Genomic DNA, 23,713 nt, shown 5'->3' on the forward strand with positions numbered 1-23,713 from the left:
GGCATCCCCTGGGGACGGATCCTGCAGCCAGTACTGCTTTGTGTCTTCAGCAGCAATTCAGACTGGGGACAGAGAGCAGTCCCAGCAAGTTCACAGCTGATACCAAATGTGGGGTCCTGAAGAGGCTGGAGACATGGGCTGACGGCAACCCCATGACAATTAAACAAAGGCAAAGCCCTGCACACCTGGGACAGAACAACCCCACGTGCTGGTACGGGCTGGGGCCAACTGTCTAGGAAGCAAGCTGTGCAAAAAGGGACCTGGGGTCCTGGTAGACACCATGGGCCCTCACAGAGATGTAGCTAAGAGCACCTTGAGCCGCATTAGCAAAATCCTAGCCAGCAGGGAGGGGAGCAATCATTTGCCTCTCTTTCATGCTTGTGAGACCACACCTGGAGCACCGTATCCAGTTTGGGGCTCCCTGATAGAACAGGGACACTGGCATGCTGGGGTGAGTCCAGCAGAGGCCACCCAGCTGGCCAGGGGGACCAACTCGAGAACCTCAAAACTGCAGCAACAACCATGATCAAAGGTGAAGAAAATGCGGCCTGAAAAGACTGCAGAACTGGGATGGCTTAGACAAGAACAAACATGCTAAGGACAGGTATACGTGGCTACAGCTACATAATAGACAGCCAGGAAAGGGAAAGTAAACAGGTTTGCCACACCCATGAGGACAGACTAGAGCAGGTACACAGACATAAATGCAAAAATACATGTAATTTCCCATTTTCGGCTTTCATTTTTAATCAGCAATGAATACAAAGCATTTAAGTATTGCTCTTTAGTATCTTGTAACAAGAATGGCCTTTGCTGTACTTAGGTGAGGTCATGAACAAGACTTCCAAGATACTTGAGAATTTATCTAAACTCTCAGCTCAGCTTTGCAAGACCCAAGGCTTTAAAAAATGAACTTACTACAAAAGACACTGAAATTTGTGCAATTTGTGTAAGCTTCATGTCTCAGTCCTGTTTGCACTCTCCAGCACGGGGCTTTACATCTGTGGATGGGACAAGTAGAACTTCTGCAAAAACTGCTGGGGACTTTTGAAACCAAACCAATAAATAAAACCAGCAGGCTTTTGAAATGCATGGTGCAACTTGTTTCCTGTAACAGCCACAGCCACTGCCTTCCTTCTTTCAGTACTCTGTTGGATCTGCACTATCTGCATTTCACCCTCACAAAATTTACCATGGGGGAGACACATGCCTGGATGGATTAGCAGTGACGGGGAGGTCTGCCATCCAGAGGCTTTTTTCCTTACTGGTGAACAGCTACAGCAGCTTTGATCCATGCCGCCTGCTAATTTGGGTTTGTGCCTTCACCTTTGTTGTCACTGTACAAGAGGGGATAACAACAGGGACCTGGCATATTCTGCGCACATCCAAATTCTCTGTGGTTGCAGCTCTGTGTCCTGTTACTGTTGCTGGGTCTTTGCCTGTAAAAACTTTATTACATCCAAAAGTGCGGGTTCCCGTTTTCCCATTGTCAGCACATTATTGCTTTCAACAACTGAAGGGGGGCAGTTATTTTCAGATGAGGCTCCTCCTAGTTCCAAACTGTTAGCAACGGGGTTTTATTTCATTTTTAGTCGTAATTGTGTTCGTGCTGTAGAGCAAAAATCCTGTTGTGTTTGGGTGGATGCACAAGAAGTTGTTAGACGTTCCTGTTTCCCGTAACACCAGCGGCGTGTGGGAAGTGCACTGAGTCAGCTGCTCCAAAACACCGCCAGCAGATAAAAAGCCCATTTGTCTCTAGGAAGTGCGGCGAGAAGGTGGGGAAGACGTCCTGCAGCAAACATGTCAGGTCTGTGATGTTTGTCCAATATTCTTGTAAATAATTCACTGTACCAAAATCTGTTTTCCATTAACTGCTGGGATCGGGTTAGCGTTGCTCCTCTCAGCTGTTGTTTGTGTGTTTTCCCTTCTGCAACGGCATGTTTAGGCACAGATAAATGCAGATAAATTGCAAGTCAAACAAACTGCAAGTCAGATAAATTGTAATGGATTTAATTGAAGGATGTTTCTCTTTGATTTTTCCTGTTGACAGTATCTATGGAAAAGCAAGCTGGAGCAAGTAAGTAGTGTAGGATTTCTTTTGACTCTCATAGATTTTTTTTTATTTTGGAATAGAAAACCCGCCTTTTGAAGGTGCCTTTCTCCATTGGCTATGCGGGCAGCCCAAGTCACGAGCTTAGACTAGACAGCTAAGTTTTAGGCAAGCTAAAATTTGAGGAGGTGAATTGTGCACAAGCTAGTTCACCTCACAAGCTACACTGTGGCTTTATGCTAGCATGACCGAGAGGTAATCCTTTCCAGAGCATACGATACCATGACCGCATCTGCTAGCGCAAATGCCTGCACTAGTATCGAAATGATGCCATGGGTTTCAGTCGTGGATCTGAAAACATTTTAACAGCATGTGCTGCACACTGTGCTGGCCTGACGTTTGGTTGTAAATACTGCTTTTAGGCTGTTTGGAGCGTTATGGGAATATACTGAACGTTGACACAACTGGAGCTTCGGAGGCAACCGCGAAACCGGAAGGTCTGAGCTATGCAGGTAGGCACTGATTCGGTTGCTCATCTCCCCTTACCTCCACGCACAAGCTCGTGCCTATTACAGATCCCGGTCTCTGGCTGTCAGTCATTGCCATGCGAGCAGACTTTTCCACAACCAACAAAGATCCTACTTGGGCACATAAGTTTATGTTGGGAATGGAGTTGCCTTTGAGATGTTCTGAGGAATATTCAAGACTATCACTGAGAAAATGCAAGGTCTGCCGAGTGCATCCAACCCCTGCCATCAAGCCTGCTTTTCTCTGTCCCTTAAGAGGATTTCCCTCATGACCTAAGTTTCTGAACATTTCCCCATTGTAGTCCTAAATTAAAAGGAACGAAATCTGGGACTAATCCACCCAAAGGCTTAGATTTAAAACAAGAAGACCCACCTTTTAGTCTGCATGCTAGAGAACTGCCCTCTGTATTTGAAAAAGACTTCTTTTACATCATCTCTGTATTGATTTCTAGGGCACTTACCCCTCAGCAAAATTGGTCAATTCTATCATTGCTTCTCTCTAGATTCAGAAGGATTCAAAATGTCAGCTCAGTCATAATGACTGTTAGAACAACTTGTTTCTGATTTTAAAAATGAAAGCGAAAGTCATGCATGTTGTGTTGTAGGAGTTCCTGCCTCAGAAAAGATTGCAGAGAAAGATTTGAAGAACATGGAGAAATACAAAGTCAAGATTGCAAAAGCTGGCAACAGCAAGTGTGTTGATCCAGCTGTGATTGCTGGTATTATCTCTCGAGAGTCGCATGCTGGGGCAGTGCTGAATGACGGCTGGGGTGACCACGGAAATGCATTTGGTTTAATGCAGGTATGGTCAACCCTCTTAAAAACACAAACCTCATCTTTCTTTTGAAGCAGAAAGTCAGAAGTGTGGCAGGGGCCCCATTGAAAGGCAACCCCCTAAACCTTTTCAGACAACTCTTTGGCCAGAATAAAGCCGACAGTGACCCAGCTGACAGCTCCCAGCACCGGGGAAGGACCCTGCTGAGTGTCAGGGCACGAGCAGACTGCTTTTGCACCGTGAAACCGCTGCTTGCTCCCCAGTGCTCTCTTGGGAATGTAGGGATTAATTGTTCCTGTTTCATACTTGAGATAATATATCTTGTTTCAAAAAGCAATTTTTTAACTAAACACAGAGGCCTGTAGGCTGCAGCTACATACAGTCAGGTTAATTACCCTTTATGCACCACAGGGGCCTGGCTAGCGGGGGATCTTGCTTCCCTAGAGGAAAGAGGGGTTTTCCCACCCTTGAGGCAGCTTGGGAGGAGAGGAGCAGTCACCTTGCAGCTGGAAAAGCTTGAACAGCAGTAAGCCCGCTTTCTGCACCCCGTCACCTCTATAGCAGCAGCTGTGTTGGGTTTTTAAGGCTCTGACAAGGAGGTGGGGCAGACATTCCTCTTCAGTGCCCAAATAGCCTGCTATTCGCATCTGCTGGCTTCGCCTGCGCCTTGAGCTAAGTTTGCTTCCTCTCTATACAATTACAACAGAGGTAAATCACGAGATTAAAGATCAAAATTAACACAAGCAGCCTGTAAGCAATGAAGAGCTCTGGATAAATAGCGGGGTTTCTGGTGTGCTGATATTGGTGTCTCACTTTCAGGTTGACAAACGGTACCATAAGATCGTTGGGTCATGGGACAGTGAAGAGCACTTAGCACAAGGCACAGAGATTTTATGCGGGATGATAAAGGAAATCCAAAAGAAATTCCCAACGTGGACAAAGGAACAGCAGCTCAAAGGTAGAGTTTTGTCAGCTTTAAAACACTTTACATACATAAAAGTCAAGCACAATTAACGCTGTAAAACCGAGCACTTCAGAGAACTAAATCGATCCCAGTCCCCCTGTTCATTTTATTGAGGTGTGGAACAATATTCCTTGACACTCACTAAAAGGAATAGAGGAATAAGATGTGGTTAGCTTTCTAGCAGGCTTTTGGAAAACTTGGCAAATATCATGACATTTTTCAGTTGCAAGGAGTAAGGGTGAGTTTTTCCCCGCCTCTCTCCATTTCATTTGTTTTGTATTTCTATACCCACCTACAAAAACCTACTATCTTGGCAACTCCAAAGAAGGAACACATTAATTTTGGAAATGTATGGTCCTCTCTGAAGGAAACATGGTTATATTCTTGAGCACTGATTACGGTTGAAGCCGTCATGGTTGGATCCCTTTATTCCAACTACAATACAAATATGGCTGAGGTTATTAACGCAGGTAGACATGAAGGAATACGCACAAAAGGAAACAGTCATACAACTGAAGATGTTACGTTAGCAAAATACAGCAAGGGGACAATGACCACCAAGTCTGGATGTAAAGGAGGAAATTATGATTTCTTCACAAAGTTAAAACACAAAAGGAACACCTCAGTGGCAAAAATAGCTAGAAATGTTAATTACAATACTGGTGAAAAGAGAGCTGCAGACTAAAGCAACACATTTAAGTTGTGATTTTTGTTTGTTTGCTTATTTACTGATGAAGTATCATCTCTGTTTATGTCTTCCTTTCACTCTCATTTCAGGTGGGATTTCAGCCTATAATGCGGGACCTAAAAACGTCCAGAGCTATGACAGAATGGATATCGGCACAACACACAATGACTACGCCAATGATGTGGTTGCAAGAGCCAAGTTTTATAAGAGGAATGGATACTGAGATATCTGAGTAATGGTTAGATTTGAGTCACTGACTGCATACTTTGCTTCTAATTAAGAAAATCCTGGATTTCTCCCCCAGAAAGAGTAAGAATGGGGCAAGGTAATGAAGCCAGAAAGAAATGCAAGCTTTCAATGGTTTTTTTTTTCAGCTAAGGCTAAAAAAATCACTTTAAAAGATAACACCGCTAATAATCCAAACTGCAACCTATCTGTTGCAATTTATTTTTTATCTCACTTCACAAGAATATTCAAACTGAGTTTTCATCTGTGCTTTCAGTCTCTCAAGAAGCAGATTAATGCTTCAAGAAAGTTATAACACTGCTTAACAAGATTTTATCTGCTTTAATCTGTCAATACATGTGTCTAACAGCAGTACAAAATTGGTTGTTAACAATCTGCAATTTTGGAATTGAATATTTGATGTTTAACCTACCAGAAGAGTGTATCTCAGTGTATCATATCCTTTCAGAATAACTGCTCTTAACTTTGGTGGTGTGACCCTGAAGTGGCTGTTTCTTGTGACAGGAGGGAAAATACTAAGCTATCCTTAACTTTTTTTTTTTTCCCCTCGATACTACTTCATTTTAGCCTTTACAGTTGCAAACAATCTGTAAAACTCAAGCTGCTGTAATGAATACTTTTACTGAAGCTATATATTAGCTTCAATGCGGGGTCTGGACTAAGAATATGCACATTCCATCATGTTTTTGAAATGGCATGTAGTTTATAAAATCTCATGCAAGTTCATGCACAATAAACAGATCCTTTTAATCAATCACATAGTAAAGCTTTTGGGGAGCCTTAGCTTCAGAGTTGTTGAGTCCATTCAGCCATTTCAAGACACAGGGAAGAAAAGTAAATGGTTTAGAGTGGTTAGAAGAAAAAACCCTCAAGCGTATCACTAGGAGCTAAAGGAGAAACGACAAAGAGCACAAGGGGGTTGGTTGTTTGGTTGTTTTAAATATTGTGCATTTTTATAGATAGTATTTTGTAGTTGTGATTAAAAATATCTTGATGCTATTATTAGAATTGTATTGCTCTACTCACACTACAGTATTAATTACCAAGTCTGTAACAGTAAGTGAACCTGCAACAGAGCAATAGCACAGAAATACAAATTTATTCTTAAAACAGGACATTTCTACATTGCTACCACATATTGCACCAAAGATTTGTTTGAATATACTTTAAATGCCACAGAAGGTAGACATGGCAAACGGTTCCTAACCAAGAAGCAAGCTCAACATCAGCCAGCTGTATGCCCAAGGGCTGCCCAAAGGCAGCTAAGGGTACCCTGGGCTGTATGAACAGAACAGCTTGACCAAGGGAAGGGATTACACCCCTCTACTAAGCACTTGTTAGACCACATCTAGAGCAGCATCCAGTTTTGGACCCCCTGGCAGAAGAAAGAACAATTAAGTAGAGCGAGGTCAGCAGAGAGCCACCAAGGTGGTTGGGGCTGGAGCACTTGCCCCATGCGAAGGGACAGCTTCAGGTGGACCGAAGAGCAGCCCCACAGTACCTGCCTGTGAGGGATAACTGAGCGGATGGAGCCAGGCTGGCTCCTCACAGCAGTGCAAGGTGGGAACAGAAGTGCCAATAGGCACAAGCTGAAAGAAGAGAGGTTCAGACTGGATACAAGACTGTATTCTGCATACCTGAGGACAGCCAGGCAGCAGAGCAGGCTGCCCAGAGAGGCTGAGCTGTCCCTCTCCTCAGAGGTTTTCAAGACCCAACTGGAGAAAATCCTGAGTAACCTGGTCTCACCTCAGCACTGGCCCTGCGTTGAGCAGGAGGTTGGACTAGAGACCCACAAGGTACCTTCCAAACAGAATTTTGCCGTCGTCTTAAGTCAGCCTGCTTGTTCCCTGCACGAAAAGGCAGTATGTCTTACCGGTGCTTCCATGAAGATTTACACGAAGCATTTACAATGCTCCGTTAATGAAAGGATGTGGACACACACACTGTTTGTGCACCCTGTTGGTTCAGGTTTTCGACCCGAGAGCCAATCTTTAGGGAACATATGCTTATACAGAGAAGGTTCGGGATAGCAGATTGACCGTATGACAGTTGTGACCTTGAAGAAAATACCATTTCAGAAACACCCAAACCTACACATATATTACAAATTTTAAGAAAATACAATTTCCTTTTTCATTAAAACTGCCAGCTTGTCAATTAAAGACAGCTGTAAACATCTCTTGTAGCTAAATCTTATCCAGAAATAACAGGTACTACCTAAAGCCCTTTCCCTTTCCTGTACTTGGGAAGCAGTTACTAGCTCTGCTCTAACTTCGGTAGTTTGTCACACACTTTTTAAGTTGTGCACAGTACCAAGCAAGCTCATTCATTAACACATTCTTTCTGGTTTACATTGCAGTACTTTTGAAGGTTGTAGCATCCATATAGGGTAATGAATAGAAGATCCATATTCATACACACACTGTGTATGACAGCACTGGCAGCACTCCCTCTGTTGGAGATTCACCAGGCTGCAGTGCCATGGACACAAATCCTGAACGTGCTTGGCAAGGCTGAGCAATCCTGGGTTTGGTGCTCTTGGCCACCATGCCTGCTACAAGACTTTTATTTGCTGTCCCTCAGCAACAAGATCCATTTACCTAATTTCCTGGGCCCTAGCACTTGTGCCATCTCTTTTAAGCATGCCCTGTACCTTGGATGCACTACACACGTCCTTCAAAAGAGCTGAAATTTCAGCTTTACTAAGAACCTCCCTGTAGGAACACGGTCAACACCATGCAGAGACTCCAGTTATAAGACACTGCAGTGCAAGATGCTATGCAGACACTGGAAGGAATGAGGGAGGGAAGAAAAGCAATATTCATTTATCTGCTTCACTCTTTCCTTGCTATTCTATATATTTCAGACTGACACCAGTATTTTCTGCGTCCTTCCAACTACAGCCTGTATCTTGTTGAGAAATTGAGGTTTTTCAGCTCAATCTTGCGTTTCTGCCTTTGGCCTGTTTGTAGGAGCCATTATAGTCTTCAATGCCCCTATGATAGCCTATCCTTCTTTTTCTTTCTCCTGCACACAGTATCTCCAGCTTTTGTGTCCCTCTACTGATATGTCTATTCTTTTGAACTCCTACTGGTGTTCACTCTTCTCTGCAAGCATGCAGAAAGGATAAACATTCATTTTCAGTGACTGCGTCCCTCTGATCTTCTCAGAACATACAGCCATTAAGATTAACTCCTCTACAGCGTCTCTAGTGTGGGAGAGGCTCATAGTGTGTTAAACTATGGAATTTATGCTCCCTGGAATGAAAACGACTTTATCATTTGATACAGCAACAGCTTCTTAACTTTGGTCACAATTCTTAAAACTGTAAATAAAAATATGCACACAGTACTATTCAAGATCCTTCAGTAAGAGGTGGTATTTTATAAGCTTGCAGTTCATAATTACTAACTTGTATCAGAGGTTTGCTTCAGGGTCTCCAGATTTCTAAAGTGTGCAATTTTAGAACAGGAAAAGCACCAACTTTCACATAGACTGCAGCTCTTAGGCTATTATTATTAAAATTTAGGATCAAGAAATACATATGAAGTGAGATAGCATGTTTCCTGAAGGACATGTTATACAGCCTACCAAGATGTGAATCACTCCTTCTGTTACTCCCAAACGGGGAGCTGGGGTACTTTTTAAGCTACAGAGGAGGCCAGATGACAGACTGTTTGCTAAGGAACAAGCGTGAGATCTGAATGACCAAGGTAAGTCACCCAAATGCCTGCCTCAATCAAATGACACTCTCGGTGGGTATCCAGTCGATTCTCGTGTAACTGGTAAACAGAGAGCTTTTCAATTCCAGTTCCTTCCTTTGTGCAGTAAAGGTGAAGTCACGCACCATCATTGTAAACCTGTACTATTAGCTGGGAAATGTCCTCACCATCATCAGTTAGATCCATTCTACTTACTTCTCTTGCTTATCTGACTTTATTTATAACGTTCTCTAATAGCTAGCCATAAACTGCAGTAATCTAGCCGCAAAGTTAAAACACATGGAAAGAAAGCCTATCATTCATTTAATATTTCAGGCAAACATTACCAGTATTGTATTTTATATTGTACACATGTAATCCTTCTTTAAGCATCAGTGTCATCCCTGTCACTCATACCAGACAGGGTAAGAATTAAACTTACATTTCATACACGAACTCTTAAGTCAGGAGTTAAATTATTTATTTTATAAAATCTAAATCCAATCAGCACAGCTTACGACTTAATTTCTTTCTGCTCCACAGGTTTCAGATGCCGTTTAATGACAAGCTCTCCCTTGCTTGTAAGAAAGGTGTCCGACATTTCCTCTTCTGTTGGCAATCCGTGAGGTAGTTTCAGTGGCTGTATTCTACAGGCAAAAGAGTTTGCTTAGTGAAGTCCTATGACTAGAATAGAGTTACATTAAGTGTTCCAAATTAAACAAATTGTTAACAAACCTTATCAGATGTTTAATAACTTTCAGCCTGGAATTCACAGAAGGGATATTTTTGTGCAGTCTTGGCTGATGTGCCTATATAAAGGATAGAACAGGTTTTACAAACGCATTGCCAAAACCCCAATCTCTGTTCACTGAACTTTTCACACTACCAGTAAAAATATAAACCACATTTGCAAATATAAGATTTAGAGAAATGTCATGCATCAAGAACATACAGAAAAATATGAAATCAAAACTTGATCAAATTCAATTCCAGTAAAATAACAAATTCAGCTTTATTGCCATTATATTATCAATATACTCAAATTTCTTCCAACTGTTAAAAATATTATAAATGTAAATACAGGAGTTTAGGGGTAAGACTACTTGCTTCAGTTAGATCTTAAATTAATCAAGCACACATTTTTTTCTCTGTAATATCACACTGACAAAGATTTTTGCACAATGTGCAGTTGACCTAAAAAATTTGGATAAACATCTTTGACACAAACTCTTAAGAGTCTTGGATTTGGAAGCCTTTTCATTAATAAATGAGTCTTATTTGCCTAACTGAAATATCTGAATAATATGACCCACAGAGAAAACCGAATTCAAAGTATTCACAAATCTATTTTTATTATTTTAGCAGAAATCTCAAGGTAAAGTTTTCCTCAGGCATGCAGAGCAATACCATACAGTGATATTCTGAATTCCCACTAAAAGGGCATTTGCCATTAAGGTTCCTCTCAGCTCTTAAACACATCATCAATTTCTCAATTACATTTACAGCAGCTGTAAAGCAATCCAAGTTTTGTAACTGCAAAACTGAGGTCCTTAAAAAAAACCCCACTGCCCTAATTCTACCCTATATTGTGTACATCAGAAATGTAGAAACAAGTATAAAGAACAACAATCATACTTTATCCAGTCCAAGGTCACGTATTATCTTCTTTTCCCAATATGGGCGACCAACTACACTTTTTATTCTAGTAACAACGTGGATTTTGTGGGGCTGCTCAGGATCACCTCCATACTTTTCATGATCTCCAGGCCGCGGCTGAAATACCTAGAATAAGAAGTTCACAAGAACAGAGGGGTTTTCCCTAAATATCTGAATTATTATTATTATAGTTAACAAAATAACTCTCTAAAACATACTTCAAATTTGGTAAAAATTCTTACATGCTTAACTACCTTTCTTTTCAGAAGGTCAAAGCACCAGCAAGTGACCTCAAATTTAGCTTTTATAACATTAAGTCAAATATATTTTTATAATGGTTTGCTGATGAATACATTAACTCTTGAGTTTGGCCATACAACTGCATAGAAATACATGGACAACATTCTATACCAGCACAGCACTTAATTCACATGCATCTCATTGAAGAAACTCTGCTTAGCCTCTGAATGGTTTAAGGCTTTAAGAATGACTTTAAGGAAAAGAGTCAACTGACACTAGACAGTATCTTGCAGAAAGATAAGCTAAAAATGTAAATATAAAAATATACAATAAATGTCAAACTTCTCATCTCTTTGGTTTTAGTTATTTATTGAATAGAACAGTCTATCTCAGTTGGAAGGGACCAACAATGATCACCTAGTCCAACTGCCTGACCAGTTCAGGGCTGACCAAAAGTTAAAGCATGTTGTTAAGGGCATTGTCCAAATGCCTCCTAAACACTGACAGGCTTGGGGCATTGACCACCTCTCTAGGAAGCCTGTTCCAGCGTTTGACCACCCCCTTGGTAAAGAAATGCTTCCTCATGTCCAGTCTGAACCTCCCCTGGCGCAGCTTTGAGCCATTCCCAAGCATCCTATCACTGGATCCCGGGGGAAGAGCTCAGCACCTCCCTCTGCACATTCCCTCCTCAGGAAGCTGTAGAGAGCCATGAGGTCGCCCTTCAGCCTCCTTTTCTCCAAAGTGGATGAGCCCCAAGTCCTTAGCCGCTCCTCACAGGACATGCCTTCCAGCCCTTCCACCAGCTTTGTTGCCCTCCTCTGGATGCATTTAAGTGCCTTCACATCCTTCTTAAATTGCGGGGCCCAGAACTGCACACAGCACTCAAGGTGAGGCCGCACCAGCGCTGAATAGAGCGGGATAATCGCCTCTCTTGATGGGCTGTTATGCTGGGCTTGATGCACCCCAGGGTGCGGTTTGCTCTCCTGGCTGCCGGGGCATGCTGCTGACTCCTATTGAGCCTGCTGTCGACCAGCACCCCCAGACCCCTTTCTGCAGGGCTGCTCTCCAGCCGCTGCTCTCCCAGTTTATACTTGTGCCTGGCATTACCCCGTCCAGGTGCAGAATCCAGCATTTGGACTTGTTAAATTTCATCGCATTAATCATAGCCCAATGCTCCAATCTATCTAGATCCCTCTGCAAAGCCTCTTGTCCCTTGAGAGAGTCGACAGCACCTCCCAGTTTGGTATCGTCAGCAAACTTGCTAATGGTGCATTCAACTCCTGCATCCAGATCACTGATAAAGATACTGAACAGAACTGGCTCTGGGACTGAGCCCTGAGGAACACTGCTGGTGACCCGTCGCCAGCCAGCTGTAGCCCCATTCACTACGACCCTTTGGGCTCTGCCCTTCAGCCAGTTCTTCACCCAGTACACTGTGAACCTGCTCATCTCACAGTCTCTAGAAGTCTGCCATACCGCAGAAAGCACAGAATTAAGACGGCTAATATCTATTTTTCAGTTTCTCATCTACTATAGCACATACCGAGTCTGGAATTCTTGACCTGGTAAAGAGACAACGAACCCACGCCACGGATGCCATCCCCTCCATCCTCTTCCCCAGCATCTGCGAAGAGAGTGGGATGTAACTTGTTTGGACTTTCCTTATAGCTTTTAGCACTTGCAAACAGACTACACAACCACTCAAACGCAGACCGGGTGAGCACATATCCCGTGTTTATGACACCCCCCGGCGGCTGAAGCACAGCCTGCGCTGACACCGGGCGCCCACAGGCTCCCCGGCCTTTCCCACGGCCGCGCTCTCCTCTCAGAGGCGGGGTTGCTCCCCCGAGAGCGGCGAAGCTCGCAGCAGCCTACAGCTTGGCCCCTCACGCCACCCGCAACCGCCCCCCTCTCTCCTTCCCCCTCTCAGCGGCGCCTGCGGGGGGCCGACAGGCCCATTCCCCGCCGCCCCTCCTCGCTTCACGGCGGAAGCCCCCCGCCGCCGCAGGCGGAGAGCGTACAGCCAGCGCGCCCCAGCCAAACCCCAGCCCGGGCCACCACCTTCCAAGCGGCTGCGTGCCCCAGGCCGGCCCGGCCCGCCGCGGCCGCCATCTCGGTGCGCAACCCTTCCGGCCGGGCACCGGCGCCACGGCACTTCAGTTCCGCGCCGGCGGAAGGACAACGGTGAGACACAGCCGCTTTCCCTAACCCCGCCTCGGTTTCTATTCCCCGGCGGCGGGTGCGGACCGCGCATGCGCAGTGCCCCCCCCCCGGCCCGCCGCGCTGCCGGAGGCGTGGCCGCCCCCTGCCGGTCGCCGTCCCCGTCCCCGCCGCGGCGCCGATGTCGCGGGCGGGGGGCGATGGCACCGCCGCGCTGGAGCGGGCCGGGGCGGAGACGGTGAAGCGGGCGGTGGAGCTGGACGTGGCGTCTCGGTTCCAGGAGTCGCTGGTGTGCTACCAGGAGGGCATCGACCTCCTGCTGCAGGTGGTGAAAGGTACCGGGCGGGGCGGCGGCCGGGCGAGGGGCGGTTGGGCAGCCGTTTGCTCCAGCCGTTGGGGCGGTTCGTTGTTCGGTACGCCCCGGCTCTGTGGGAGGCCGCCAGCCGCGGGTGGTTTTGAGGAGACAGGAGCCGTGCTTGCCGCCGAGGGCCGGCCCCGGTCCCCCGTCGCCTCACGGGGAGGGAGAGGAAAGGCGGCGGGCTCTCCCCGGGAGCCCGGGGGCCGGGCGGGGCTCAGCTCCCCGGGAGGCACTGGCCTGTGTGCTTTCGATTCACAGCCACGAAGGATGAGGCGAAAAAGCAGCGTTACCGGCAGAAAATATCCGAGTACATGACCAGAGCCGAAGACATTAAAAAACACATTGAAAAAGAGAAAGAAGGTATGGAGCTGCCATGTACCCGTTCGCATTTAAATACCCGTTGTTATGTGAACATTTTATGGGCGAGGTGGTTGACACAGGAATTATGTCATGATCTTCACTGAAGAAGAGACTTCTTTTCTTTTCAGACGGCAAATACCATAAGCAAATCAGGATAGAGGAAAATGCAACAGGTTTCAGCTACGAAAAGCTTTTCCAAGAGTACCTTACTGAGATTGTTTCTGAAGTTTGGGTGGAGGACCCCTACGTTAGGCATGTTCATCAGGCAAGTAGATATTCAGTGTAACTGATACGTATGTAACTACTAAAAGAATTCCAAGTTACTAAATTAAATAAAACTTTTACAGTTGTATAACTTCCTACGATTCTGCGAGATGCTAGTTAAGGGGCCGTGCAAAGTGAAAACAATCCACCTCCTCACTTCCTGTGATGAAGTAAGTGTCTAGGTTTGGGGTTCTGTTTCCCCGTACTTGGGTGATACCACATGCAAGTATATATATATATATATATAAAAATACTTATTTTTAAATATAGATTTGTTCTTACTTACCAGTACCTGTTAGACTGAGGCTCTGATGCCTTCAGCAGAAAACAGATTAAGAGGAAAATAAAAATGTGATAGCTGAACGTAAGTAATTTTATAAGTTCAGAGTTTTCTGATAACTCTAACAAATTCTTGGTAGGCAGGATCTTAAATGGAAAAGATATTTTTGTGACAATTTTGTTGTGGAAAATGTCATCAAAACCAATACATCTATTGAGACTTTTTTTCCTCTTCCAACAGCTGTATATAGTTGTCATTTTAGAGGCTTTGATGAGCTAAAATCTCTCAAACTGTCACTGCATTTATTTTGGTTCAAGTAGTAATTCATATCTAGTTTCAAAGGGCTGAGAATGAGCTCCTCCTCCACATCCCTTAGCAAGCGTACCTGTAATCTGTCTGCTTTTTATCCTGTCTTTGAAACTGCCAATCTGCCTTCATCCAAGTTACTTTCTTTTGGTTTAAGGTATTACTAAAAAAGTTTTGTTGCTGAGTTTGGGAAGAGGTGACCAGAAGTAGAATATATGGTTAAAAAAAAAAAAAACACCACGGTACTTTTACTTTTAACAGGGTAGTGGGAGGAGTCAGCAGATAACTGGCTTGGAAGAAATACAACAGTCATTGAAGAATTATGGAGTAACATTGGATATTGCGTTTTCATCTTCAATACACGATCGAGAAATTAGGTGGGTGATATAAAAAAATCAGCGAATGCCAGTTATTTGAAGTCAAACTACTTAACCCTAACTTTTGAGACAATTTCTAATTACAGCTGTGATTAACAAAGTGGAAGGCAGTGTCCCTAACTGGATAAAATCAGCCCTCCATAGTTTCATGTGTTCTAACTGTGAACGCAATAGTAGATATCTCTTTATACAGAACAGTGTCTTCCATGATTCATACAGGTATCGGCGACACTAGGAAATAACTGTGATTGAGACAAGGAGCGTTACGTGGATATAACTCTCTTTTAATTCAACATACTCGTAGTTTTCAAATTTGCGATTTTTTAAAACAGATTCAACAATGGATGGATGATTAAGATTGGAAGGGGTCTTGATTATTTTAAGAAACCACAGGTAAGAATGCTTTGACCTCTTTCATTAAATTATACTGCAGAAGAGCTCATTCTATGTCCACCGTACCAATTCTGTTAATTTCCGCAGGGTCGTTTCAGCATCGGATACTGTGACTTTGACTTGCGACCTTGTCATGAAACAACAGTGGATGTATTTCATACTAAACATACAAAGAAAATGTGATCAGATATGACTGCTTTTTATGAGTGTTTTTATAAGCATAAAAATGCAAGACTGGAAGATGCCTCAGAAGCAACTCTTCTAAGTACTTCGTCCAGCACAGCTTTTGTAATCTATAGGTTTAAGAATATTTGAGACTTTTCAGTCTGAGAAAACACAACTGTACAATTCGTCCACTGTACTTCTCCCATAATCTTAGTTAATACAGTCCATGTCTAAATTTGATCTTGATTTCATAACAGACCCTCGGTACTGTCTCTGAAAGGCCTCTTTACTGCCATTTCCATTTTTACTATTAATTTTGTCTTGAGAAAATTTTGGGTTTTATATCTTTAATTGACCACATCACAAACATTTGAAGCTGGGTTGCCACGTCCTCTTTTATAAGCAGCCTTATCTATTTCCTTTAATTCCTGTATTCCAATCATGACTACTGTTCTGCTGTGTTTTGGTCAGTCCTGTAACACCTGATTTCACAGACTTTGGTAGCAACCCCAAATCTAACATTCCATTTTCCAAGCTCCTTGCATACAAACATTGTAGCGTTCAATATACAGACATGTTAGGGTTGTCTTATGTGTTTCTGCATGATGGATTTGGGGCTGGAAAGGGTGCAAACAGCTGTATTCTTTTCCCAGTCACTCCTGTATGTTCTTTTATTCTGTGATGTATGGTCATATACCTCATTTCCATCCTTTGCATTAGGTGTGAAAAGGTGGTTTGATCCTCTCCCTGACTTCCAAGTTTATTGTCCTTCCAGCTAGTCATGCTAAAAAAAAACAAACTGATTTTTAAATTCTTCCAGAAATTGGATACCCTGAAAGTTTCTTGTTAATAATGATTCTAAGGAATATGCTAATTGTAAAAAAATCTTTTCTTGTCTTCCCTTCATCCTCTGGAAAATGGAAGGTATCACCTGAGCTGCTGCTTTTTTTTTTTTTTTTTTTTTTACAAGAGTTCTTGATCATTGTCAGCAAGAATCTGGCAAAGTCGTATATTCTGATGTGAAGAACAGGCAGTGGCCTCTTTTACAGGTCCCATCGAAATCTTTTCAGCCTCAGGACTGATAGGTGCCTTATGTCTTCTGCATCCTTCCATATTCTAGTAGAATGTTCACTGCTAGAACTTTTTCTCTCTCCTATGTTTTTTTTTTTCGTGGTGGCTGGTGTATTCCATTATCCTTTTTTTATTATTTGCTTTATTCTTCTTTCACCTACTGTCATCTAATGCCGTTATTCTTTTAGACTTGCCTCTAACACAACAAATCTATTCCACAGCTATCAAGAAGAAACAGAGCTGGTCTTTGCTTTGTTCTCTGGGTCACAGTTTGCCAGTGGTCTGCCTTCTTTACCCTTTTGCGTAATAATGTCTCTGCTTTTCAGTGTTACATCAGCGAAAAGAATAACATATGTGCCACAGAAGGTGTACGCTACCAGTCGGTCCCACCAAACATTCCATAGGATCTCCCTGTCTTGCTGCTGTGATACCAGGTTTCTGGTCACTGTCATCAGCTTTATTCAGTTGTGTATAATATACGCCTATTCTTAATAGGAATAAAGGTTATTTTTTATTATTTGTAGTTTTAGTCATCTGTTTGAATTCTCTGCACTACATAGGGGGATTCAAGGAAGCTGGGTAGTGCCTTATAGATCAGCCATGTTTGGGAGAAGGTTCTCTCTAAATACAGTAAGCTTCCCAAATGTGAAGCTTTCTATCTTTTAACCTAGCCTGGCAATTTCAAACACACAGGGGCAAAATAAAAAGCCACCTTAAGTATTTTAGATCAACTTTAAATCTTAATTGGAAATCAAAATAAAAATTGTTATGCTTGCTGCATCTTGTAATACAATATGCCTCTCTGCTCTAGTGGTAAGCCCCTATGATGTGGTCCTCTACAAATACCACAAGAGGCAAGCGTCGTCTTCCCTCTCTTGGCTGTTCACTGCTAGAGCTTTTTCTCTGTTTTCGAACTAGATTATAATTCACTAGCTAAGACTGCAGATTTCCTTGCAGATCTTGTGGATGTGCAATATCTGTACATACGTACAACTAAGCCTTTAGGGACGTCCCAGTTGGCGCTGCGCTGCAGTTTTTACCTATAAGCCCTTTATCCCTGCACAGTTCCTTTCACTGTCAGTAGGGACACCAGGTATGAAGAGGAATGGGCATCAATGGATGGGAAAAAAGACCGATCAGAGCAATCTAAGAATACAGTTCCACAATCATTTTACTGACTCCAGGCCGCGTTCTTCTGTGCCGCCACTGGCACTGAGGGAGTCAGGTGGTCACCTGGGTTGTGCAGCCAGGACTGTAGATGAGCTTAAGCCACCCTCCCAGCTGGAGTCAGCCGAGTCTCGTTCAGCCCTGCGGCGCGACTGCCAGGCCCAGCCGAGGGCTGGGTTCACCCCCGCTGCCTGCTCTCCTTAGCCAAGGGTAGGGCCCTTCCGCCATGTCGCTTCCTCCTACTGCCATTTTTTAAAGACCACAGTGTGCAAGTAACAGTAGCACCTCATTGGCCTTTGCAGGCCTCGCTTGTTAGGAAATATTTGCAGCTAATGGTCTCGTCTGCACGATGTAATTAGCAAAAGAGTGAAGTATTCATCAAAGGATATACTGCCTAGGGCTTCCTAATCTGCCTGTTTAGATCATCCTTATCTGAAGAATTTCAGTCACTGCTGTTACTTACCATGTCCTGCTTATTTGACAGTCTGGTGAAGAACGAATCGTGTAACCGAGAAGTATATAAACTCTGTAATTGCCTCGCTTCAGCAGAGATCCTGTCAGCAGAGGCTCTCTCTGCTGCTCTGTGTTCTCTCCTATAGCAATAAACTGCTGCTGTTTTGACCTGATCAAAATTGCATTCCAGCTATTCCGTGACAGAATTTGGTGCTGCGACTTGGATTCGCATGTCCTGCTTCGCCTGGGAGGACTGCAGACTGCTCCCTGCCGAAACCCCCTTAGTGCCGCTCAGAAAGGTAAGGGACCTTTTGAAATCCCTACTGGAGCTTCAGCCGAGGGCTGCCTGTATGGACAACAAGGACACTGGAAGTCAGAATGTCCTTACAGACCTAATCCTAAGTCTTTTAAGTCCAGCAGGATTCAGTCACCCTAACTTTCCACCCAAATTTTCCTTCATGCCACAGCCTCAGAAATGCGATGAGGACAGCCCCAAGGACATAAACATCGTTGCTCCTTTGCTTTCTTTAGGCCAGACTGGTCCTTATTTATCTTGCCCTATTAACAGCAGGATTGTTTCTTGCCTAGTTGATACTGGCGTTTCTCAATCCACTTCATGTGCCTCGGATTTTCCTGCAATTCCCGTATCTTCATAAGTAGTGAACGCTGTTGGTATTTCCGGACAACCCATATGTCATCCGGTAACAAGCCCTTTGTCTGTAACTATCATCTGCCTCATTTCTGGATACCATGCTTTCCTTTCAAGTCCTACCACCCCAGTTAAACTTCTGGGAAGACTCTTAGGTAAATTGGGTTGTGCTCTATACTGCGCCCTGAATGGAATTTACTTCGATGTGCTCACACCTTGACAGGGTGAGCCAGCAGTGTGCTCAGGTGGCCAAGGCAGTCAATGGCACCCTGGCTTGTATCAGGACTAGTGTGGCCAGCAGGAGCAGGGAGGTGATAGTGCCCCTGTACTCAGCACTGGTGAGGCCGCACCTCGAGTGCTGTGTTCAGTTTTGGGCCCCTCACTACAAGAAGGACATGGAGGTGCTGGAGCGTGTCCAGAGCAGGGCAACGAAGCTGGTGAAGGGTCTAGAGCACAAGTCTTATGAGGAGCAGCTGAGGGAACTGGGGTTGTTTAGTCTGGAGAAGAGGAGGCTGAGGGGAGACCTTATTGCTCCCTACAACTACCTGAATGGAGGTTGTAGCGAGGTGGGGGTTGGTCTCTTCTCCCTAGTAACGAGTGATAGGACGAGAGGAAACGGCCTCAAGCTGCGCCAGGGGAGGTTTAGGTTGGATATTAGGAAAAACTTCTTCACCGAAAGGGTGGTCAGGCACTGGACCAGGCTGCCCAGGGAAGTGGTTGAGTCTCCATCCCTGGAGGTATTTAAAAGAAGGGTAGACGTGGTGCTTAGGGACATGGTTTAGTGGTGGACTTGACAGTGTTAGGTTAACGGTTGGACTCGATGATCTTAAGGGTCTTTTCCAACCCTGACGATTCTATGATTCTATGAAATTTATGGATTTTTTGCTTGATGAAGCTCCCACTTCAAATTTAACTAACTCTACTATTCAAGGGCAGTTTGGTGAAGAAAGAGTTGTATAACATAAACTCTGTAACTTCCTCATTTGGGCAGAGTTCACATCAGTGGAGTCTGTCACTGCTGCGCTGCGTTCTCTCCTACAGCTACCGCAATAAACAGCTTCTGTTCTGACCTGATCAAAATTGCATTCTGCTTATTCGGCAACAACAGTGAAATGCATCCTGAGCCTTTCTTTCATCATGTTACTTTATACTGAGCCATTATTTTTATTTAACATGAAGACCGTCATTTTCCGTTCACTATTGCCTTTCATCAGCAAATTTTCTCCTAGGTGGTAACCTAAGGAACCTGTTTGTCCTAGATCTGTATTTGCAAGCCTATTTCCTAATGTAGAAGAAGTATTCCCACTTTTAGCTCAGATACCAGTACCTATGGCTGCAGCGACTCCCAGCGCTGTGCCAGGCGGTGCAGGTACAAAGGAGGCACCTATGGCCTCCCTCCCAGTCAGCCTCTCCTGCCCCGTCACATAAACCCCCACGCCCCTTCTGCCCATGCATGGACAAAAGCCCAAATCCAGGGTGGAGCTGCTGGACGGAGTCACGACGCAGCGGTGAGCTCAGCTCACGGCCACGCTTGTACAGCGGAGGCAGAGGGTCACCAGCACTTTGCAAGAAAGGACTTCCAACCAGAAAGCAGGGGGACGCCCCCCTCCACACAGCTCGGGCGGAGACACGGCCTTGGAGCTACTGCCTGCAAGGAGCGGGACACAGGCTGGGGCATCCAGGGCAGCAGCAGCAGCGCAGCGGCAGCTTTCCCTCTACCTCATCCCATCTCTGTCAGCCATTTTCCGCTACAGAGCCAGTTTGGGATGCCACCACCATTTTCCCTGGTTTAAGCAGCAATGATGTCTGTCAGCATGGAGTGACACAGGGCTGCAGTCCGTTCCAGTGGCTTATGTCCTACAGTTTGGGAACCTCGGGTGCAGGCAGTGTGAGATCCAATTGCCAGTAGTTAATATTAAGCAAAAGCACAGGATTAAACAGCTTCAATGACTAATAAACAAGAAAAATTAATCTTGTAGAAATCAATGTTTTAATTTTGCTTTCAATAAGTTAACTTAAAAAGCAGCAGAAATGTAGCTTACATTTTCAAAATTCGAGTCACATTAACATTATCATATTCTCACACAGCAGATTCCACCTGCTGTGCACCTCGTCATCTTGTGGACACACCCTTAGTAATGCTGTTGCCAGTGTAGTGGTTTCCTTTGGGCAAAACTTACTGCCAGTGAGGCTCTTCACCAGTTCACTGCACAGTGCCGGTGGCAGCCACTGCTCCGGCAGGTGTACGTTACAGGCTTCAATCCTTCCGTGCTTGACATCCATATCGACTTTAACATCAAGAACAGAATCTTTATAGGCCATGTTAAAACAAGTGCTAACGCTGAACTTTGGTGTCTTTCCATACACCCACTCCCAGGTTTGCAGTTCCTTAGTTTTATTGCTAATTCCAGGAAGCACAGTCTCATCAGCTGGATTTATCAAGGTGATACGATGATCTATATGGTGTTGCGTAGCATACTCTGCAGCAATGGCATCCAGGAGCACCTCACAAGTTAAACTAGGATCCTCCTCAAAGAGATTTTTCACGGAGGCAGGCACACTAGGAGTGGCATTGCTTTTTAGCCCTTTATAAGGACTCTTTAGCACAGAAGATAAAACAAGCTTATCTGCGTTACAGAGTAAGGTACAGTGGTGATAAGCAGTTGTCCTCCCCAGCTTTGCCGCAGTACCTGAGATTTTGTATTGCCTGTCTAGCAAGATGTCGTATCTGTCGGTGACACATACATCTAACTTGGGGCGCAAGGCTTTCAGTGCCTTCACAACTAGTTTCAGGTTTTCCATTCGTTCATATTTTTTTCTGGTTGTAAAGAAAGTCAGATTGATATTGCCTAAGTCATGGTAAACTGTCCCTCCTCCACTTCTTCTCCTGGCTAGTTTTATATTTTTTTGCCTCAATAGCCTGAGGTTGCACTCCTGCCAGGGATTCTGATGTCTCCCTATTACCACAGCAGGGGAATTTCTCCAAAGGAAAAGGACCTGTCGGTTCTCTAAATTCATGTGGTCATGGATCCAGTCCTCCACAGCTAGATTTTGGTAAACATCATTAGAAACAGACTGGATAATGAGGCCTCCACTTGTGCTTCTGAAGCCAGCTTTTGGGGTCCTGAGGATACAGGACAGCTGACGGCAGTTCTTTAGTGATGACTGGAGTACCATGTTTTTAATCACTGGACAGTAGACAGAAGGAATGCTTGATCTGGTAAAGCTGAATGCAGCAAGTGCACAACCTGCTCCTGTGACAGCAACGAAATGCTAGCAGCAGCCATGACGCAGTCATGCTCTTCCCAAAGCAGCAACGCTCCTGAACTGACATGAGTTACAAGGCATGTTTGTCCTCTTGAAGACAGTGATGCCGTTCAAACCCCGATGCGTGCTGAACACAAAAGCCGGGGTTGTCCGAGTAGCTTCTCCTCGCAGTCCTTGGTGCCTAAAAGACCAAAGGAAAAAATGGAATTACACCGTGTGTTTTCCCCTCACTCAATACAGTCTTGCTAATACAATTTTACTTCGTGTATTTTGCTAAACTTAATTTTAGCGGTCCAGTTTTATTAGGTTTTTTTTTTCATTGATCTGAGAAGAAAAAACAGGCGCAACAAGTTCACGAGCTGGTCGGGTCAGTGACGAGCCAGCCGTGCGCAGGGCTTGCTGCCGCGGAGCCTGCACCGCCCGACCGAAAGGCGAGCCGCGCCCCGCCGAGACACCGGAGCCGGCACCATCCGCCATTCGGTTCCTGGCGCAGGCGCTCCCTCAGCCGCGGCGGCCCCCGAGCGGCGGCCGGCCCCGTCCCCGCCGCCCGCCCCCGCCAACGGCCGACCCCGCGCGCGCGGGGCGCCAGTCGCTACTCACGGCGGGGAGGGGCGAGGCGGCGCTCGCGCGGGGCCGTTACAGCCGCGGGCGGCCCCTCAGCGCCCTGCGGAGCGCCTTCCGCTTCCCGGGGTCAGGGGTGCCGGGGGCGGGACGCGGGACGCGGCCCTGCCGCCCGGCTGGAACCGGGGAGGGAAATCCGGCCCAGCCCCGCTGAGGGCTGAGGGCTGCGAGCGCCTTTTGCGGCTCGGGTGGGAGCTGAGGGGAGCAGTGCGGGCGGGTACCGCTTCTGACAGCGCAGCCGGGCCGTGGTGCGGCTGGGGGAAGGTGGGAAGAAGCAAGAGCGATCAGCTGCTGTGCAGCGTGCGGCTGAGTAAGTTCAGACTCTTCAGCCTGGTAAAACCACCCAAACCTCCTGTGGTAAGGGATTGTAACATGGTAAGTGGTATTAAAGACAGTAGGTCGGTGTTGATCTTTACCGCCTCTCCCAACACGGTAACTGTGAAGCATCGGATCGTGCCAGCAAGAAGCTGATAAATGGAAAAAAACGGGTGATTTTTCGTGTAAGACCCAGCTGTGCAATTCCTCGCCACAGGATGTTCTGGATGCTGGAAGATTTCAAGAGTTAAAAGGGAGAGATGGAACAAGTTAACACAAGTGCACAGAGCCTCATCAAATACGCAGAAGCTATCCATGGCATTCATGAAGATACAGAAACTAAATGTTGATAGCATAGTTCATTAACAAGCTGGAAATGGACAAAGACTAGATAATTAAAGATGTATTGCGTGTGGCACACTGTCTTCAGATTTGCATTGATTTAAGCCATTCTTAAAGCCTACCAGACCTTAGCTGTAACTCTTCTTTGAGAGCTGTTGTCTGTATTTAAGTTTACACTGTGGGACAATGCTCAGCACTACTAGTTGAAGTTTTTATACACAGTAGTATCTATATGGGCAAATATGTGCTGCATACCTCTTGCTGGTGTACACGTATTCATAAAGGATACATTGCATGCTTTTATTTCTCATTCCCCCT

General features: G+C 45.1%; 4 protein-coding genes across 12 annotated transcripts; 2 read left to right on the top strand and 2 right to left on the bottom strand.

Moving 5' to 3' along the window:
• The first annotated feature begins 1,719 nt into the window (after positions 1-1,719).
• Positions 1,720-9,464, top strand: LOC309604432 (lysozyme g-like). The gene is made up of 5 exons (XM_082337792.1): positions 1,720-1,807; positions 2,473-2,562; positions 3,183-3,379; positions 4,172-4,310; positions 5,094-9,464. Exons 1-5 carry the CDS (start codon positions 1,801-1,803, stop codon positions 5,225-5,227), a joined length of 567 nt encoding a protein of 188 aa, XP_082193918.1. The 5' UTR covers positions 1,720-1,800; the 3' UTR covers positions 5,228-9,464.
• On the bottom strand, positions 1,740-12,987 carry MRPL30 (mitochondrial ribosomal protein L30). Of its 2 annotated transcripts, none has more exons than XM_082337791.1 (6): positions 12,909-12,987; positions 12,391-12,471; positions 10,587-10,733; positions 9,687-9,760; positions 9,470-9,598; positions 1,740-1,927 (listed from the first exon to the last, which is right to left on the bottom strand). In XM_082337791.1, exons 1-6 carry the CDS (start codon positions 12,957-12,959, stop codon positions 1,843-1,845), a joined length of 567 nt encoding a protein of 188 aa, XP_082193917.1. In that variant the 5' UTR covers positions 12,960-12,987; the 3' UTR covers positions 1,740-1,842. The 2 variants fall into 2 exon arrangements, 1 of the variants encoding a protein (XP_082193917.1); XR_014230885.1 differs by having other exon boundaries at positions 1,838-1,927; positions 9,394-9,598.
• Positions 12,988-13,151: 164 nt separating this feature from the next.
• MITD1 (microtubule interacting and trafficking domain containing 1) lies at positions 13,152-20,766 on the top strand. Of its 8 annotated transcripts, none has more exons than XM_082304848.1 (8): positions 13,152-13,342; positions 13,624-13,725; positions 13,854-13,990; positions 14,073-14,159; positions 14,837-14,952; positions 15,285-15,345; positions 18,392-18,500; positions 20,315-20,766. In XM_082304848.1, exons 1-8 carry the CDS (start codon positions 13,189-13,191, stop codon positions 20,641-20,643), a joined length of 1,095 nt encoding a protein of 364 aa, XP_082160974.1. In that variant the 5' UTR covers positions 13,152-13,188; the 3' UTR covers positions 20,644-20,766. The 8 variants fall into 8 exon arrangements, with proteins under 8 accessions (XP_082160974.1, XP_082160976.1, XP_082160979.1 ...); XM_082304850.1 differs by having other exon boundaries at positions 20,080-20,449; XM_082304853.1 differs by lacking the exon at positions 15,285-15,345 and having other exon boundaries at positions 20,315-20,507.
• A 51-nt stretch (positions 20,767-20,817) lies between these two features.
• LIPT1 (lipoyltransferase 1) lies at positions 20,818-22,763 on the bottom strand. Its single transcript, XM_082304847.1, has 2 exons — positions 22,718-22,763; positions 20,818-22,298 (listed from the first exon to the last, which is right to left on the bottom strand). The coding sequence occupies exon 2, from the start codon at positions 22,025-22,027 to the stop codon at positions 20,909-20,911; it is 1,119 nt and encodes a 372-aa protein (XP_082160973.1). The 5' UTR covers positions 22,028-22,298; positions 22,718-22,763; the 3' UTR covers positions 20,818-20,908.
• Positions 22,764-23,713: the final 950 nt, after the last annotated feature.

This window comes from Platalea leucorodia, assembly GCF_965183815.1.
Source record: "Platalea leucorodia genome assembly, chromosome: 2".
NCBI lineage: Eukaryota > Metazoa > Chordata > Aves > Pelecaniformes > Threskiornithidae > Platalea > Platalea leucorodia.

Coding starts and splice junctions, on each gene's coding strand:
- MITD1 (XM_082304848.1), top strand. CDS start 13,189: ATGTCGCGGGCGGGGGGCGATGGCACCGCCGCGCTGGAGCGGGCCGGG. Junction 14,160..14,836: donor TCCTCACTTCCTGTGATGAA/GTAAGTGTCTAG, acceptor TACTTTTAACAG/GGTAGTGGGAGGAGTCAGCA. Junction 18,501..20,314: donor CCTTAGTGCCGCTCAGAAAG/GTAAGGGACCTT, acceptor CATGGACAAAAG/CCCAAATCCAGGGTGGAGCT.
- MRPL30 (XM_082337791.1), bottom strand. CDS start 12,959: ATGGCGGCCGCGGCGGGCCGGGCCGGCCTGGGGCACGCAGCCGCTTGG. Junction 12,472..12,908: donor GGCACGCAGCCGCTTGGAAG/GTGGTGGCCCGG, acceptor CTCTCTTCGCAG/ATGCTGGGGAAGAGGATGGA. Junction 10,734..12,390: donor GGTCAAGAATTCCAGACTCG/GTATGTGCTATA, acceptor TTCTTATTCTAG/GTATTTCAGCCGCGGCCTGG.
- LOC309604432 (XM_082337792.1), top strand. Junction 2,563..3,182: donor GGAAGGTCTGAGCTATGCAG/GTAGGCACTGAT, acceptor GTTGTGTTGTAG/GAGTTCCTGCCTCAGAAAAG. Junction 4,311..5,093: donor AAAGGAACAGCAGCTCAAAG/GTAGAGTTTTGT, acceptor CTCTCATTTCAG/GTGGGATTTCAGCCTATAAT.
- LIPT1 (XM_082304847.1), bottom strand. CDS start 22,027: ATGGTACTCCAGTCATCACTAAAGAACTGCCGTCAGCTGTCCTGTATC.